The following is a 17375-nucleotide window of genomic DNA, read 5'->3' as shown; positions in this document are numbered from 1 at the left end:
TTCTGCTTCTCTCTCTGAAAGGTGTTAAGAAGAATGCTGAACTATCAAGGTCTCCAGCAAGTGAAAATCATAGCGAGTGATAATCTCTGGGAGCCCATTTCTGCTTCTATGCTGCTTGACTCTGAGCTCTTGAGGGTGATTGATGTCATAGGGTAAGGAATGTTTTACTTTGAAAACTAAGTTTCTGACTGCTTGCTGTGGATATTGACTGTGCCTTTGTTTTTGCCTGCTTCTCCCCATTTGATTATATTTTCAGAAGGTAGCTTTCTTGTATTTATTTAACCAAAGCATGTATAAATGATATTTCATTCCTTTTTTCTTTGAAACGTATATACTTTGGGAATCTTTCTATGACAATGGAATAATGTACTGGTAACTTAAAATATTGTTTTAATGTTTGGAGTAATAAAACATGGCTTTGTTTAGATTAAGGGGCAGAGTAGTGTTTACATTTTAGAAATTATAAAGGCAGTGTTGTGAAATTAGTTCCTAACCCTCAGACTTCCTGTGCTTGGGCGTTCATGAACACTTAGGTAAATGGTATGGTATGATCACTGACCGTGACTTTTGTCACATATCCTTAGCGGTATGGCTTTGACCCTGCTCCTTAGTCCAGTTCTGCCTTTCAGCCTTTGGGGCCTTGACCTCACTGGGTTCCAGCAGTATTTTTTTCTTTTAAGTGTATTTGAATTTTGTCTATCATGATAATGTATATAAACATTTGAAAAATAGAATACATATATATGTGGAGTTTGTTCTTTATTCAGTGTGAAGGCTCTGCTTGAACTATGTGTGCTTTTTTTTTTAATGAAGAATTTTCAATGTGCACAAAAATAGGCAGAATAATATGGTGGATATTCACGTTCCCATCATTCAGCCTCCATAACTATGAACCCATGAACAATTCTCCATTCACATGCCTATCCATTCCTCTTTTCTTCCTCCTCACATTATTTTGAAGCAAATCCCAGACATTATATTATTTCTTCCATAAAAATTTTACCATTTATCTCTCAAGATAAAAACTCTTTCATTTCACCATAAATAATACTATTATCACAAGAAACTATGTGATAGTTTCTTGATATTATCAAATATCTGTTATTGTTATTTTATAGTTTTATTTGATTGAATCTGGATCCAATTTAGATTCATACATTATGATTAGTTGATATCTAAGTCTCTTCTAATTTTTTGGTTCTTACTCCGTCTCTTTTTTTTTCCTTTCATTTGTTGAAGAAACTGGATTGTTTGTCCTGTAAAGCTTCTCACAGTCTGGATTTTACTGATTTCATCTTTGTAGTTAAGTTTAAAATGCTCATCTATCCTGTTTCTTGTTAGAAATTGATAGAGGCGTGATTAGATTAGATTTAGGCTTATTTATTTATTTATTTTTTGGCAAGAAAAGTAAAATGTATTTTAATATTTTATACATTGACATTAGAATGTAACTTTTGCCTTTATTGTTAAAACTTGCATAAATAGGTCAAATCTTGAGGGAAAAAAGTTGTGTTGATCTTGAATATATTTGGCTAGGAAAAAATAAATGAAAGTGTGGGTTTCACTGTATCTTCATGAAGAAGTTGGATGTTTAATTCATTTTATCTTTATTGATGTTGGTATCTTATGCAATGAATTCTCCTTTGAGTGCTGCTTTAGGTCTATCTCATGGAGTCTGTTTTTTTTAATCATTATTTTCTAATTTACTGCATTATGGTCATTTAATGCTGAATGTATTATTTAATTTTTTTCATAAAATTTCCCAAAGTCTTCTTTTTATCTTATTAGGGTATATTTTCTATCAGGATATGAGAACTGAGTGTATATTATCCACCTTACTGATTGCATTGTTTCACTATTCTGTATTCTAATTATTCTGTTCACTTAAACTATCCAAGGTTACTAAGAGTGTTAGTTTCCTCTTATTAGTGAGTTTCTATTTTTCCTTTCAATCTCATGAAATTTCTGCTGTTTGAAAGTTGTTGCTGTGTTATTTGGTACATAGGTATTAGTAATGTTTTATCTTTATTATGGTTTGTAACTTATTATTAGAAAAAGTCATTCTTTGTCTCATATTATGCCTCTTGGTTGAATTTCGCTTTGCATGTAACTAAGAGAGAACTCTGCCTTTTTTTTTTTCATTTGTATTTGCCTGATAGAATCTTTGCCCATACTTTTATTCTTTACCTTTCAAGGTAATTTTGTTTTAGTTGTGATGCTGCATATAGCATAGGTTCAGATTTTGTTCTGAAAATCTCCATATTTTAGTGAGTTTAACTCATTTATATTTATTGATATACCTGAAGGTTTTGTTTTCTTTTCTACTGTGTTTGTCATTTAATGATTTGTACCATATATATATATTTATATTTATATATATAATACACCCCCACACACATTCTTTTCCTACGTGATTTGTTTTCTTTGCTCTATTTAAATGAAGTGTCTTTTTTGTTATTTAACAAGTTTTGATTCTATTGATTACATTTATGCTGATACCTTTATACCAGTAGCTCTCAACTGGGGATAATTTTGCCTCCTACAGAACATTTGGCAATAACTGAAAATTTTTTTTTTTTTTTTTTTTTTGGGGTACGCGGGCCTCTCACTGCTGTGACCTCTCCCGCTGCGGAGCACAGGCTCCGGACGCGCAGACTCAGCGGCCACGGCTCACGGGCCCAGTCGCTCCGCGGCATGTGGGATCCTCCCGGACCGGGGCACGAACCCGCGTCCCCTGCATCGGCAGGCGGACTCTCAACCACTGCGCCACCAGGGAAGCCCTGAAAATATTTTTGACTGTCACTGGCGTAGGTGCTACTGGCATCTGATGGGTGGGGGCCAGGGTTGCTTCTCAGCATCCTCCAATGCACAGGATAACTGCCCCACAACAAAGAATTATCCAGCCAAAATATCAGTAGTGCTGAAGTTGAGATCTGCTCTATATTAATAATCTTGGTTCTCTCTCTATTTAGACATTGTCTATTCGTTTACTATAATTAATATTAAAATTATTTTATAACCACTTCTTCCTCCCCCTCTCTCCTACGATGGAATTTTAATTACCAGAGTTTCTTAATCTTTGTGCTCTTACATGAGCATAAGCTTGTATGCTCTTGATTTGTCAGCTGCAAGTTGTAATCTTTTACTCCCAGCTAACTGGCAAACTTAGTTTACATTTCACTTTCTTTCCTCCTTTTATTTTGTGTCAACTATATTAGTTATACATTATTAGAAAATGTAATGTTTATATACTATTTAATTACCCTTTCTTTTAGTCAAACTCTACTGTTAAGCATATTCAGTGCTCACCTGTAAGTCTTTTGCTGAAGTATCTCCTTTAGTCTCTTGAGTGTCAGAAGCTTAATATCTGCTATATTTCTCAGAAAGTGCTAATGGAAACATATTTCTTGAACTTTTACATGTTTATTACTATATATCTGTGGCCTTTAGACTCAAAGGACAGTTTGGCTGGGTATAAAATCCTTGACTCATATTTTCTTAATTCTTGAGTATCATAAAACTTGCTCTGTTGGTTTCTTACATAAAATGTTGCTGTTGAGAATTCTGATGCCAGACTTATTTTTTCTTATAAATGACTTGGCATAATTCTGGTATGTCCAAAGAATATTTCTCCTTAACTTTAGAGTCTAGTACTTTTATACTGTTTATCATTTCCCAGTAAGTAGTGTGCACCCTTTGAATATCTATATTTCAGTATTTTCTTTTTTCAGTAAGTTTTACTTAAATCTTAATTTAAATAATCATCCTGCTCCATTACTTTGATTTTCTTTGTAGAAAGCCCAGTTACACATATTGGATCTCCTTTGCATATTGTCTTTATTCTATATGTCTCTCAAATTTTTTTTATCTCTTTATTTATTAGACAGTGTCTAATCTGTGTTCCTTCTACTTTAGTCTTCATTTCTAAAATGCTTTTTCTTTTTGAAATAATTATTCTGTAATTCTCTCTTTAGTTTTATATATCTCTGTTGTCTAATAATTTCATTTCCTTACAAATTATTAAGTATAACATACAAACACACACACATACATACATATAGAAGATCATAAGAGTATAGCTTAATGAATTATCATAAAGTGAATATACCTATACAATTACCACCTAGGTCAAGAAATAGAAAATTATCAGTATCTATGAAGCTCTCCCCTTGGAAATCTTTCTAAGCAGTAGCCTCTCATTTTGCACCAAAGGCAACTACTAATCTGACCTCTATCACCATAGACTAATTTTTCCTGTTTAAAAACTATTTAAATGGCATCTTAGAGTATCTATTATTTTGGTCAACACTATATTTATAAGATTAAGTCATGTTGATTTTAATTACTGTTTCGAATTCAGTTGTAGGAATATAACACAATTTATCCATCTAGTCTTTGTTAAAGGTCATTTGGATTGTTTCCAAGTTTTGGCTATTGTGGTACAATGGAATTTTGTTCAGGAGATGTTTATTCTGTGGCTCCCACCTCCATAGAAAGAGTATGCCTCCCTGCCCCATTCATGTTGTGCTTGACCTGCGCTATGTTTGCAGATTTTTGTTTTGCAGTTACAGTACTTTCTGGGGTCTGCTTCCTCTGGGCCCCATTCTCCCTACTGTCTAAATGTTGTCTCTCTCTCATCCTAAGTGTTCCTGTCTTATTCAATTTGGATTCTAATTTAAGCAGCTTATTCTTATGGTGAGACTCTACCATTGCAGAAAGGATTGTTTGCTACCTATTTCTGAAATAGTTAAGGGTTTAAGCTTGTATTGCCCAATATGGTAACCACTAGCCACATGTGTTTATGGAGCACTTGAAATATGGCTAGTCTGAATTTAGGTATGTTATAAGTGTAAAGTATGCACTGGATTTTAGAGATGTAATATAAAAAAGTAAGTTATTAATAATTTTTATATTTATTTTATGTTGAATGATAATATTTTGGATATATTGGGTTAAACAGTATATAATTAAAATTTCTCTTCTGCTTTTTTAAAAATGTAGCTACTGGAAGATGTAAAGTTATCTGTACACTTCACATTGTATTTCTATTGGACAAATCTGGTTTAAACTGTCACAGTATTGTGTTTGATCTCTTAGTGAATTTACTGTTTTTGGCGCTTGGGCCCAATTTAAGCCTGTAAAGACATTTTCAGTTTAGCCAGTTGTTCTCAATTCTTCCATTCAGGATAGAGTCTGCTGCTGGGGGGCGGTGAGTACCTATTAGTCCCCTTTCACTTCCACTGTTTCCATATTCTGTCTGTTGATCCTGGCCAGTCCTGATGCTGCAAGGCTCCTGGGGATTCCCTGTCACCTAGATTTGATGTGGATATTGTCTGTGGGTTTTTACTTTCTGTCATCAGGTTGGTCTGTTTGGTTTCAGGAGGAGTACTGGGGGAGTTTCAGAAAGTGGGCTACCATGATCCACCTCATTCATAAGTTCTATTTTTCTTTCAATACACATATATTTTTCTGTTAGGATAAACCTTGGTTTACTTTCATTGATCTTAATCTTGTCATTTAAAGTTTGAAAAATCATGCCATGAAATGATAGAGATGTTTTTGCCTAATTATATGCATTTAAAAAATTATATTCTTAAAGAACTTATACATTTTGTTGAACTATGGGTCTGGACATTGGGAGAGACCTGGATTTTAGTATCAGTTCTGCCCCTCTTTTCTCAGATCATTTGATAAATCAATCAGGTTTAAAATGTAACAGTTTCATTGTTTTCTGAATGAGGGATATAACACCTATTTCTGTAACTTTAAAAGAGATACTTTTTCAGATTTTAAAAATAGTGCATGCTCATTATAGAAAATTTGGAAAATGTAGAAAGCCATAAAGATAGAATTAGAACTTACTCAAAATCTTAATATCTAGAGATCATTAATAACATAATAGCCTATTATTTTCCAGACTATTTTTTTATATAAGTATTTTTTACCAGAGACACACCAAATATACATTTGGCTGAGCGATAACTAGATGAGTCTTAAAATTAGTATTTGGTTGAGGTGTCAAAACCAAATATCATGACTATAGAATGAAGTTCTGGGATATAGAATAAATCTAAAATGTAAAAGTTTATTAAAATTATATAATTTCAAAGAATAGTAGTCAGATTTTTCAAGTTGGGAATTGTAGTACCAGAACAATAATTTCTTAATCCTGTTAGGTGCTGGCTTGCTCTTGGGGTCTCTGTTGTATATATTTACAATACTGAATAGATAGATGCCTGTTTTCAACTGAGTTCAGTGACTCAACAAAATCTTGGTGGAATCTCATTTTTTTTCCCTAATTCTTTATATTCTTTATTGTTTATCCATTTCTTCCTTACAAAATCCTGGAATGCCTTAATTCGTCTTTACTAGTATAATTAATTCCCAAGTAGGATAATTTTTTCTTAAAAGATTCATGATCTAAATGGAATTAAATAAGTAAAAACTAAAGTAGGTTTTCACAATCATTCTTTTAATGTTATGAATACTACTACACCAAACCACAAAGATTAGAATTATGACATAATCCAATCTCTGTTATTCTGCTTGTATTATTGTTAATTTATTTGTAAATAGTTCTTGGCCTAGAAAGTATACACTCTTGTCCCTAAAGTTATTTGGTTCATATGCTCTCTAATTCTTATACTAACTGTTGGTCTGTTTTCTGTTTTCCATTTGAAATTTCTTAATTGTTTTTATATTCAATAATCAGTCACTTCCACAATCATCATTATGGCAGTATTTTACTCTTAGAACAATAAATATACATTTATATTTAGGCTGACTCCTCTCAAATGCTAGAACAAGGGAGGGGTTCATTAGTCTGGGGCAGGGTTTCTCAACCTCTGCACTACTGATACTTTTCACTGGATAATTCTTTGTTGTTGGGACCTGTCACGGGTGTTACAGGATGTTTAGCAGTATCTCTGGCCTCTACTCAGTAGATGCCAGTAGCAAATCCTGCCCTGCCCTGCCTTCTCCACCAGGCAAAAAGCATTCAGGTTGAGAACCACACTGCTCTGGGATAAAACTTATAGTTTTCCCAAGATAGTTTATTCTTGTTATTCAAAGAAGAATTCTCTGTGCATTTTTGTCTGTTTTAGTGTTTTTGTTTTTGCCTGGGAATAAACAATAAATGCCTCTCTGTCTACGTACGAGGAGTGGGAGCAGGGGAGGAGATACTACATTACATAATAGACTCATTAGTCTTATTTTTCGTTTTTTTCTTACTCCTTCCTTCCTACTGTCCAAGCTCTCTGTTTCCCCTGGGAAGTCTGAATCCTGTCTCCACCTCATTCATCTTTGGAGTGTTCTAGGCCTCTTCTGCTGCCTTTACCTGTCAACATCCTTCCCTCCATGTTATGGTTTCCAGAAAGAAATTTCTCATCCATTGCTATCTTCCTTCCCATTCTGTGTGTTATAGGCTTATCTCATTCTAAGGGTGTTCTGAGACACAGGGTGGGAAGAGGAGAGGATGCTTACAGTCTGCCAGCCACCTGGAAGCTGCCCATTATTTTAAAATAGAAATCTTGGAGAAGATGTGTATTTTTATTCACTCAATAAATAGATATAAGTGCCATGTTCTGGCCTTTTTACATTTTCTCCCACCCTTTCTTTTCTAGAGCTCATTACCCTGGGACCCGTACAGTAAAGGACGCTAGGTTGACTGAGAAGAAACTTTGGTCTTCTGAAGATTTTAGCACTTTAAATAGTGATGTGGGTGCAGGCTGCTGGGGTCGCATATTGAATCAGAATTATATCAATGGCTACATGACTGCGTAAGTTATTAGAAACTTTTAAAGGTTTTTATTTGGAAACATTTCAAAACACGATAAGTAGAAAAAAGTACAATGGACTTCCATAGTCTCACAACTTAAATGCAATGATTTTAAACATTTGCCTTATTTCCTTCATACCTATATCTATACCTAAGCTGTGTCAACTCAAAAAAGAAAAAGCAAGAAGCTGCAAATAATAGAGCTTATTTGGGGTCTGATATATTGTCTCAGCTATGGTTAAGTTATTTCCCTGGCCTGATAATAGCTGTTTGTTCTTATGTTCTTTTATTCCCTTAAAATCACTTACTACTGAGACCTGTTCTGTAAGGGCAAGCATTGTGGCCAGGCTTAGATCACAAAATGGCTTAGGCCTAAAATGGCTTCTCTTATGTCAAGAAAGTTATGCCTGGTTCTCTTCCTCTGGGGAACCCTTACCCTATTTGCCTACACCATCATTTGAACCCTGGCAGTCTGACTCTAAGAGTTCTCATTTGTAAAACTTTGCAACAGCTCAGAGTGAAGTTCATAAAATTATGTCTTGAAACTGGGGCATTTAGAATGCTGACCGTCAAAAGAAAAGCAAGTATGGATAACGCCTTTATTTGTATTTGACTCACATTTGTGACATGTCTGGTACTGGTAGGTCATGATTCATCTTCTGGTTACACCATTCGTCAGTAAAACTGTACACCTCATATACATTTGTATTTTTTATTATATGATTCACCATTAAAAATATTTAGATGCATCCAATACTTGATTTTTCAAAGTGTGGGTGAACTTTAGGCAACTTATGTTTTCTTGTTTTTGGTGGTAATTTTTTGTCATTTACATATATTTGTGTAAACTCTGATAAGGTCTTTTTTACTATAGGCTTGTAGATATTTACATTTCTATTACAAGCTGCTTTGGTGTTTCATTTTTATCAAACAAATCTTTTAGCACAATTGCTTGGAATTTGGTGGCTAGTTACTATGAACAGTTGCCATATGGGCGTTGTGGACTGATGACTGCTCAGGAGCCATGGAGCGGGCACTATGTAGTAGAAGCTCCTATCTGGATATCAGGTATGTTTCAGATTCCACCTCTCAATCCCTAACTTACTCTCTAAGAGACAAAGCAGAAAACACTTAGAGGGGATTATATGAACACTATGTATGTGTGTGTGTGTGTTAGTTTTAAGTGTGTCTCTGTTTCAAGCAAGATTTGTCATAGTGTTTTGTAAGAACCTTTTGGGTAACTAGGCTACTTTCTGTATTCCATTCTCAATTATTCTATAACTAGGCTACTTTCTGTATTCCATTCTCAATTATTCTAAGACCAGGCTTTTTTTCAGTTGATACATTTTTCTCAGAGATTTGTAGTCATGACATTATGTAACCATGACATTATACTAAACTCAGGTTGTTATTTCAAAAATATGGAAATATTAAGTTGGATTTGTATATCCTGGTTGGTTAACCCCTTAAATGTTGAAATAATTGGTCCCACATTATCTACATGAACTAATGTACTTTTCTAATTTTGTCACTGGTTAATTGTGTCACCTCCCAAAATGGACAAGGAATATTGCTCAGTACATTTTCAGGACCAACTTTGGAGGTGCCCAATAAATACATATTGTGGAAATAAACTTGTTTTAAACCATAAAGCTTAGTTTTTGGAATATTTTGTTAACTTTTTAAAAACCATATTCTTTGTAGTTATATTAGGATGGGTTAAATAGAGATCATCAAAAGTTGGGAGGGGATAACTTTATTTTTTACTCTTGGTAAAAAAAGGTTTACTCAGTAGTCTTGAACTGACAGAGTGTGGTTCATTTATTTTCACCAGTCATTCTAAGAATATTCCCATAATTGTACCATTTAACTAGAAGTTGAAACATGAGACTGGTGAATATTCTTCTCCAAAATCGAAAATGGCTGTTAGACTCAATCAGACTTGGGGTGGAGAAGTTTTCCTTCTACCCTTTTAGGTTCTTTGGCTAATCTAATAATTAAATGGATATAAGAGAGATCACCAGGAAAAAAAGCACATTTAATTTTGTACATAAAAATATGAGACTAGGGCTTCCCTGGTGGCACAGTGGTTGAGAGTCCGCCTGCCGATGCAGGGGACACGGGTTTGTGCGCCGGTCCGGGAAGATCCTACATGCCGCGGAGCAGCTAGGCCCGTGAGCCATGGCCGCTGAGCCTGCACGTCCAGAGCCTGTGCTCTGCAACGGGAGAGGCCACAACAGTGAGAGGCCTGCGTACTGCAAAAAAAAAAAAAAAAAAAATATGAGACTCAAATTTGCAGTCAGGCAGTTGAGGTTTATAATGCCATCCTGAGCTAAGGAATGGGATAGGGACCTGGAGCTTCAAAGGGTAGGAAGACAGTTCATAGGAAGAGAAGAACAGATGTTTGCCCTGCCATGCAGGTGAATCTTTCAGATACAAAGTTGTCTCTGGTAGTAGCTGTCTTTCTGTGCCAGGTCCCCTATCTAAATTCTTTCAGGCAGTTAAAGGAGAGAGAAAAGTTTTTCTTTTGTCTGCTAGGTCTTGATTGCCATCAGCTCAAAATAATCCATATGCTAAAGTGGCACATTTTGGGGTGGCATGTTCTGTTTTCTTTCAGACTCAAATCAGTAAACAGCCTTTTATTTTTTGACGGAATCCTGTTATCACAGTTTTAATCTTATTTGGGTCTTTCTCTGCTTGTCTATAGCTCATACCACTCAGTTTACTCAACCAGGTTGGTATTACCTGAAGACAGTTGGCCATTTAGAAAAAGGAGGAAGCTATGTAGCTCTGACGGATGGCTTAGGTAACCTCACCATCATCGTTGAAACTATGGTAATTCTTTGTTGTTTTTATTGGATTAATTCACTTTGTTAGTATTGGAAAATATAGCATAAAACACAACTGAACACCTTCTTAAAAAAGTAAAAAACAGGGGAGCTATTCTCCTCTGCATAGGATCCCAGGACTCGGACAGCCAGTCTGTGCCTTGACCTACTCACTCTCCAGGTTGAGAGCAAACCTTCTCTTCCTTTCAGATCCCTTCCAGGGGTGGAGGACCCAACCTTATGCCTTTTTTCCCATTCTACCCAGTTACGTGGAGATCCTTCTTGCAGCTTTGGTTGTATAGAAGTTCTTCTGCCAGTTCCTAGTTAGTTTTCTTTGAGAATTGTTCCACAGGTAGATGTACTTTTGACACGTTTGTGGGGGGAGGTGAGCTCCGCATCCTCCTACTCCACCATCTTGATCCAACCTCCTCTGTTTGTTTCTTTGAATCTAAGTTGTCTTTCTTTTTGACAGCATATAGTTGGATCTTGCTTTTTGAAAAATTTAGTCTGACCTTTTGATTCAATTGCTTAATCTATTTACATTTAATGTTAATATTGATATAGTTGGATTTACATCTTTCAGCTTACTTTTTAGTTTCTATACGTCTCATTATTTTGGTTCATCTATTCTTCTGTTACTGTTTTCTTTTGCAATAAGTCAATATTTTGTGATGTAATATTTAAATTCTTTTAATTTTTTTTTTTACTATATTTTAGTGAGTTATTTTCTTAAGTGGTTGTTCCAGGATTTAGTGTAGAAATCTTGACTTATTAGAGTCTACTTCAGATTTCTATTAGCTGCATTCCAGTGAGATATTCATTTTTCAAAAGGTAGTTTTGCTTAATATAAAATTCTAGGCTGACTGTTTTTCCTTGAATGTGCTGTATTCCATTGTTTCTGGTGATAAACCAACTATTAATCTTATTGAGGTTCCCTTGTAAATGATCTTGTTCCTTTCAAGATTTTCTTCTTTTCTTTGACTTTCAGCATTTTTACTGGGTGTCTGTATGTGCATCTCTTTGTATTTATTCCTCCTGGAGTTTGTTGAGCCTCTTGGATCTGTAGATTAATGTTTTTCATCAAATTTGTAAAGTTTTCAGATACTTTTCTTTGAATATATTTTCTGCTCCTTTCTCCACTGTTTTCTACTGTCCCATTGTATATATGTTGGTGTACTTAAGGGTATCCCACATTTCTCTGAGGTTCTGTTCATTATTCTTTATCCTTTGTTTTTTTTTCCCCTCAGTTCCTCAGGTTGCACAATTTCTATCGATTGTTTTCAAATCCTCTAATTCATCTGCTATTTCAAATCTACTGTTGACCCCTCTCGTGAATTTTTCATTTCAGTTATTATATTTTTCAATTTCAGAATTTCCATTTGGTTCTTTTAAAATTTTTTTGTCACTTAATTGATATTGTCTGCTTGATGAGACATTGTGATTATATCTTCCTTTACTTCTCTAAGCCTTGTTTCCTTTAGTTCTTTAAATGTATTTATATTGGTTACTTTGAAGTCTTCAACTGTTAAATCCAGCATCTGGTTGCTCTCACAGGTGGTTTCTGTTGCCTAGTTTTTGTGTACGGGCCACACTTTTCTGTTTCTTTGAATGTCTCCTAATTTTATGTTGAAAGCCAGACCTTTTATATAATATATTGTGGTAACTCTGGGTACTGATTCCCTCCTTTCCTGGGGTTTGTTGTTTGCTTGCTTGTTTGCTTAGTGATTGGCTGGAGAAATTTAGTGAAGTTTATCCCCTCCACCCACCCACCCACCCACCCCCTCCCTCGCACTGAGAGGCCTCAAATGTTGGTTGGTTGGCCTCAAATGTTGGTTGGTTGGCCTCAAATGTGGCTTCTTAGACAGTGCAACTTTGGGCAGGTGCACCTCTCTGTTATTGCCTCACTGATTACTGGTGGATTGCTCTATTGTTTTCAGCAATGCTCAGGGGCTTAAATTGCTCTATGAGCTGATCCAATTAAATTCCAGCTTATTTGCAGAGATGGATTTTGAGGTTAGTGTTTTAGGTTTATTCTGACATCAGGAGGGTTCTTCTTAGCTTTCTTTTTTTGTGGTTCTCCCTGTCAAAATAGCTGGGCAGTGGTTTAGCTTATGCATCTAATGAAGCTGACAGTCTCTTTTTATTTGCTTGCCACCAAAACTTCCATTATTTTTAAGAGCACCCTTACTCTTGAACTTCCCCATGCTCTGCATTAAGTACAATCAATTTCTTTGGGGAGACTTTCTGAACTCTTTGTTTTATAACCTGTCTCTCTCCCTGGACGAAATCTCTGAGCTGAAGCTTGGAGTTGGGGATGGGGACAAGGGTGTGTTTCTCTCTTAGTGACATCTCTGATTTAGGAGTATGGTGCTGGGTGGGGGTTTGGAACCCCCATATTCTCAGTGTGCCTTGTTTAAGGTGAGTCTGTGAATGGAACCTGGACAGAGGAAGGGAACCCTCAGCCTCTTGGCCACACTCATGGCTACTTGTCCTCAGCATCAAGTAGCTGAGGGGAAGGGGGGTGAGAAATGCTGATATTCTGCTTCTCTCACGAAGATATTGTTGTCTTCATCTGGGAGCTGGGAGGGAGGGAACCCTGTGTTCTTGGCTGTACCTACTCGGCATGGAGTTTCTGTCACTCTAGGCTGAGAGGGACAGGGAGGGAGTCGATCATGGTTTAAATGCCATGAGTTTTAGTAGATTTTATTGAATAAATGTTTCTATATTTGTTGCATGGCCTTAGGACCATTTCCAGAGACTTTATTGTAATTATTATTTAAATAGTTTTCACCAGGTTCACTGGGAGCAGGTTCATGGAGCTCCTCCCATTGCCATTCTGGAAGCAGATCTCTCCTTTATTCATTATTCATTCAGTGTTTTGAACATATTTAAATACCTGATTTAATGTCTTTGTCTAGGAAGTCTAATATCTAATAAGCAATGACTAGGGTTTCTCAGACATAGTTTCTGTCAACTGCTCTTATGCCTGTGTATGGGCCTTTCTTTCCTGGTTCTCTGCAAATCTCATAATGATTTGTTGAACACTAGACACATTACATAAAATAACATGGAGACTGTGGAGATCAGATTCTTCCTCCTATCTAGCATTTGTGGTTGTTGCTCTTTGTTGTGGTTGTTGCTGTTTATTTGCTTTGTGACTTTCCTGAACAAATTCTGTAGTTTGTTAGCTTTATCATTTGTGGCCACTGAAGCTTCTGCTCAATTATCTTAGTGGTCAGATCATGAGTGTACAGATTTCCTTATGTTTGGAACTAGCAAGTGTCCCAGCCTTTGCTGATGGGCTCTGTGTGCACAGTTGGGGCATGCCTCAATACTCAGGCAGGCAGTTTACAACAGCTCTTACTTCCTGTTTGAGCAAAGCTCCCAGGTTGACTTGAATTTCCCAGTAAAGCCATCTGGCACCACAATTTTCTCTGTGGGAAACTTTTTAACTACAGTTTCAACTTCTTTTACAGATATCGGGGCTATTCAGTTTGTCCATGTCTTCTTCAGTGAGCACTGGGTTTTTGTGTCTTCAAAGAAATTTGTCTTTTTAAGTTGTTAAATTTCTGGGCACAAAGTTATTGATATTATTCCCCACTATTCTTTTAATATCTATATACTCTGTATTGATGTCACCTTTCTTAATGTTCATAATTGCAATTTGTGTTTTCTTTTTATCCTGATTTCTTGATTAGTCTGGCTAGAAGTTTATTCAATTCTGTTAATCTTCTCAAAGAGTCAACTTTTGGTTTCTCAATTATTCTCTCTTGTTTTTCTGGTTTTTGTTTGATTTATCCTTTAATCTCTATTATTTTCTTTCCTCTGCTTACTTTTTTTAAATTTAATTAAATTTTTTTATTGAAATGTAGTCAATTTACAATATTATATTAGCTTCAGATGCACAGCATAGTGGTTCAGTATTTTTATAATTATGCTCCCTTTAAAATTATTAAAAAATAATGTCTATATTTTCCTGTGTTGTACAGTATATCCTTGCTGCTTATCTATTTTATACATAGTAGTTCGTGTCTCTTAATCCCATACATACCCTGTGCTTACTTTGCTTTTAATTTGCTCTTCTTTTCCTAGTATCTTAAGCTAAAGTCTCAAATCCTTTCTTCATTTCTAATCTAGGTGTTCAGTGCTCTACATTTTTTTCTAACTACTCTTTTAGTGGCATCCCACAAATCCTGATGTGTTGTGTTTTGCTTTTCATACAGCTCAAAATTCTTTCTAATTTCACCTTGTATTTTAAATTTTTTCTTTGAGGCATGAAGTATTTAGAAATTTGTTATTTAGTTTCTAAATATTTTGGAATTTTTCCAGAGATTTTTGTTATTCATTTCTGATTTAGTTTTATTGTGGTCAGAGAACAGACTTTCTGTGACTTGAATCTTTTTTAATTTATGGAGACTTCTTTTATGGCTAAGAATATGGTGTACTTCGGTCGATGTTCCCTGTGCACTTGAAAGGAATATGCATTCTGCAATTGCTGGATGAAGTGATCTGTAGATGTCAGTCCAGGCAAGTTACTTGGTAGTGTTGTTCAAATCACCTGTGTCTTTGTTGATCTTCTGTCTAGTGGTATATCAGTTATTAAGGAAAGGTATTGAAATCTCTAACTGTAATTGTAATTTAAAATTTTCCCACAAAGCCTGTCCCAGAACCTTATATTGTAAGTCCTCTGTGATTGTTGAATCCCCTAAAGTCGGGATGATGTCTCAGACTTCTTTTGATCCCAGCCCATTGTACTGATTATTTTGAAAAAAATGATGCTGGCAGTGAGATTTGTTATATGTATTTAGCTGACCTCAGTTGTGTATTTGAAGGTTATATATAGATGAGATGCCTTTTCAGTGAAAATGTCCCAAGATTTACTTTTGTTTTGATGTATATTACTTGGAAAACAGAACATAAAAATTAATCTGTGTGCCATCAAATGACTGGAATTCAAAGTTTGATTCAGTCAAAATGCCATTGAGTTTTACTTTGACTAGGCATACACAATAGACATTCAATAAAGGTTTTTAAGAAAAAAGTCTTTAAAAGTTTGAAATAAACTGTTATTTGTCACCTATTATGTGTCATTTCTGTTAATCTATAGGCATTAAATGTTTGTTTGTTTTTTCCCCCCCAAATGGCTTGTATATCATTCGGATAACTTACATGATTCTTTTTTTTTTTTTTTTTTTCTACTCAGAGTCATAAACATTCCATGTGTATACGGCCACTTCTTCCCTATTTCAATGTTTCACGACAATTTGCTACCTTCATCCTTAAGGGTTCTTTTGTAAGTAAATAAGTGGAACTTTTATTTTGATTTTGATTTGAGAATTTATATATTTTATCACGGGCTAGCAGTTCTTAAGTGAAGTCTTACAAGTGATTAAGAGTTTGCATATGAATGGGTAAATGCCTTGGTGTCTTATGTCTGCTGACTAGTTTTGGTCAAACATACAGAAGCCACTAGGAGGTAATGCTCTTTGTGGTTCTGAAGAATCCTAACAAAGGTCACTTGCAAGAAAGTTGTTCTTTTTGGTAGAGCATCATTTGTGCAGTTGAGGGAACTTTCAAACGTTGATCTTTACAGTACTCTGTACAAAAAAAAGAGACAAGATTCTTGTTATTTCTACCTATTGTTAGATTTGAATACAGAAATACAGTGCTCTTTCTACTAATCGTGTAAGAATTGTTTTTTAATGCCAGAAAATTCTTAAAGAACTTTTTACATAGGTATAATAATGAGTATTTTTGAAGCAAAGACACTAAAATCTTTTTGAACATTTGCCAAAAATCTGCAGTATTTTTAAGAAATAAAGTATTTGCTTGAATAATGTCTTCCTACTTTCAAAATGTTTACTATTTAAGATTTGAGGTGGATCTTTTGGTAAATAGAAATAGAATGCACCTTGTCATTGATTCATTCTTGCTGGTACAGATTTTAGAAATCCTCAAAGAGGAGATGATGAATCACTCAACTATGCTTTCTTTGTGTTTCCTCCTTAGAGTGAAATACCAGAGCTGCAGGTGTGGTATACCAAACTTGGAAAACCATCGGAGAGATTTCTTTTCAAACAACTGGATTCTCTATGGGTAGTTTTAAATCAATTCCTATAGTGTGAGCATTGCAACAGTAAAGGGAACAGAAATTTGATTAATGAATTAATTTTTAATTTCATAACTGATTTTATGGCTGAAGCATAATAGAGGTAAAGTTTGCCCCCCATTCTTTTAAATAGAAGTCCTCTTCAGGGCAGTATGGTTTGGTAGATGTGTTTGTTCTTGGTATTTAGTTTGTCTTGGTGAATGGTAGCAACCATCACTTGGTTGCTCGTCAGAAATTTGAGTCTCATTTGAGACTGTCATTCCCACTCACCCTTTGCATACCATCAGTGACCAAGTATAGACAATATCACCCACGTATCTCTCCTACCCACTCCTTATTTTCCATTCCCACGGCTACTGCTTGTTTCAGTTCCTCATTATGTCTCTCTCGGATTTCAGAAACTATCTCTTGTTTTCTCAGTCTCCCCGCCACCCATCACACTACTACCAGAATGATGCGTCTAAATGCAGATCTGATTTTTGTCAGTCCCTGCTCGAATGCCTTAGTGATTTTTCCTATAAGTTCACGTTCCTTAGTGTGGCGTGTGACCCACGTTATCACCTCATGAGGTAAAAGACTGCTTTCCTTTCTAGATGCATGTCCTACTAAACTGACCTTTCCTCACAGACTAAACATCTTGCATTTTTCAGAGCATGGCATG

At 35.4% G+C, this 17375-nt stretch overlaps 1 protein-coding gene across 12 annotated transcripts in view; it reads left to right on the top strand.

Moving 5' to 3' along the window:
- GALC (galactosylceramidase) overlaps nucleotides 1-17375 on the top strand; it is a 94771-nt gene that overhangs the window by 27911 nt on the left and 49485 nt on the right. For all 12 annotated transcript variants that reach the window (XR_016392241.1, XR_002644920.3, XR_016392239.1 and 9 more), the window contains 6 exons: nucleotides 22-152; nucleotides 7623-7778; nucleotides 8721-8845; nucleotides 10485-10612; nucleotides 15809-15898; nucleotides 16615-16701. Coding sequence is in view for 6 of the 12 variants with exons in the window: in XM_022576371.3 (XP_022432079.1) it covers nucleotides 22-152; nucleotides 7623-7778; nucleotides 8721-8845; nucleotides 10485-10612; nucleotides 15809-15898; nucleotides 16615-16701 (717 nt within the window). In the remaining 6 variants the exon portion in view is untranslated. The remainder of the gene's footprint in view (nucleotides 1-21; nucleotides 153-7622; nucleotides 7779-8720; nucleotides 8846-10484; nucleotides 10613-15808; nucleotides 15899-16614; nucleotides 16702-17375) is intronic.

This window comes from Delphinapterus leucas, chromosome 2 (genome assembly GCF_059928025.1).
Source record: "Delphinapterus leucas isolate spDelLeu-1000000601 "Yukka" chromosome 2, BTC_Dleu_Yukka2, whole genome shotgun sequence".
Taxonomy (NCBI): domain Eukaryota; kingdom Metazoa; phylum Chordata; class Mammalia; order Artiodactyla; family Monodontidae; genus Delphinapterus; species Delphinapterus leucas.
Note: the sequence above shows the minus strand (reverse complement) of the source record. Positions and strands in the feature narration are given on the sequence as shown.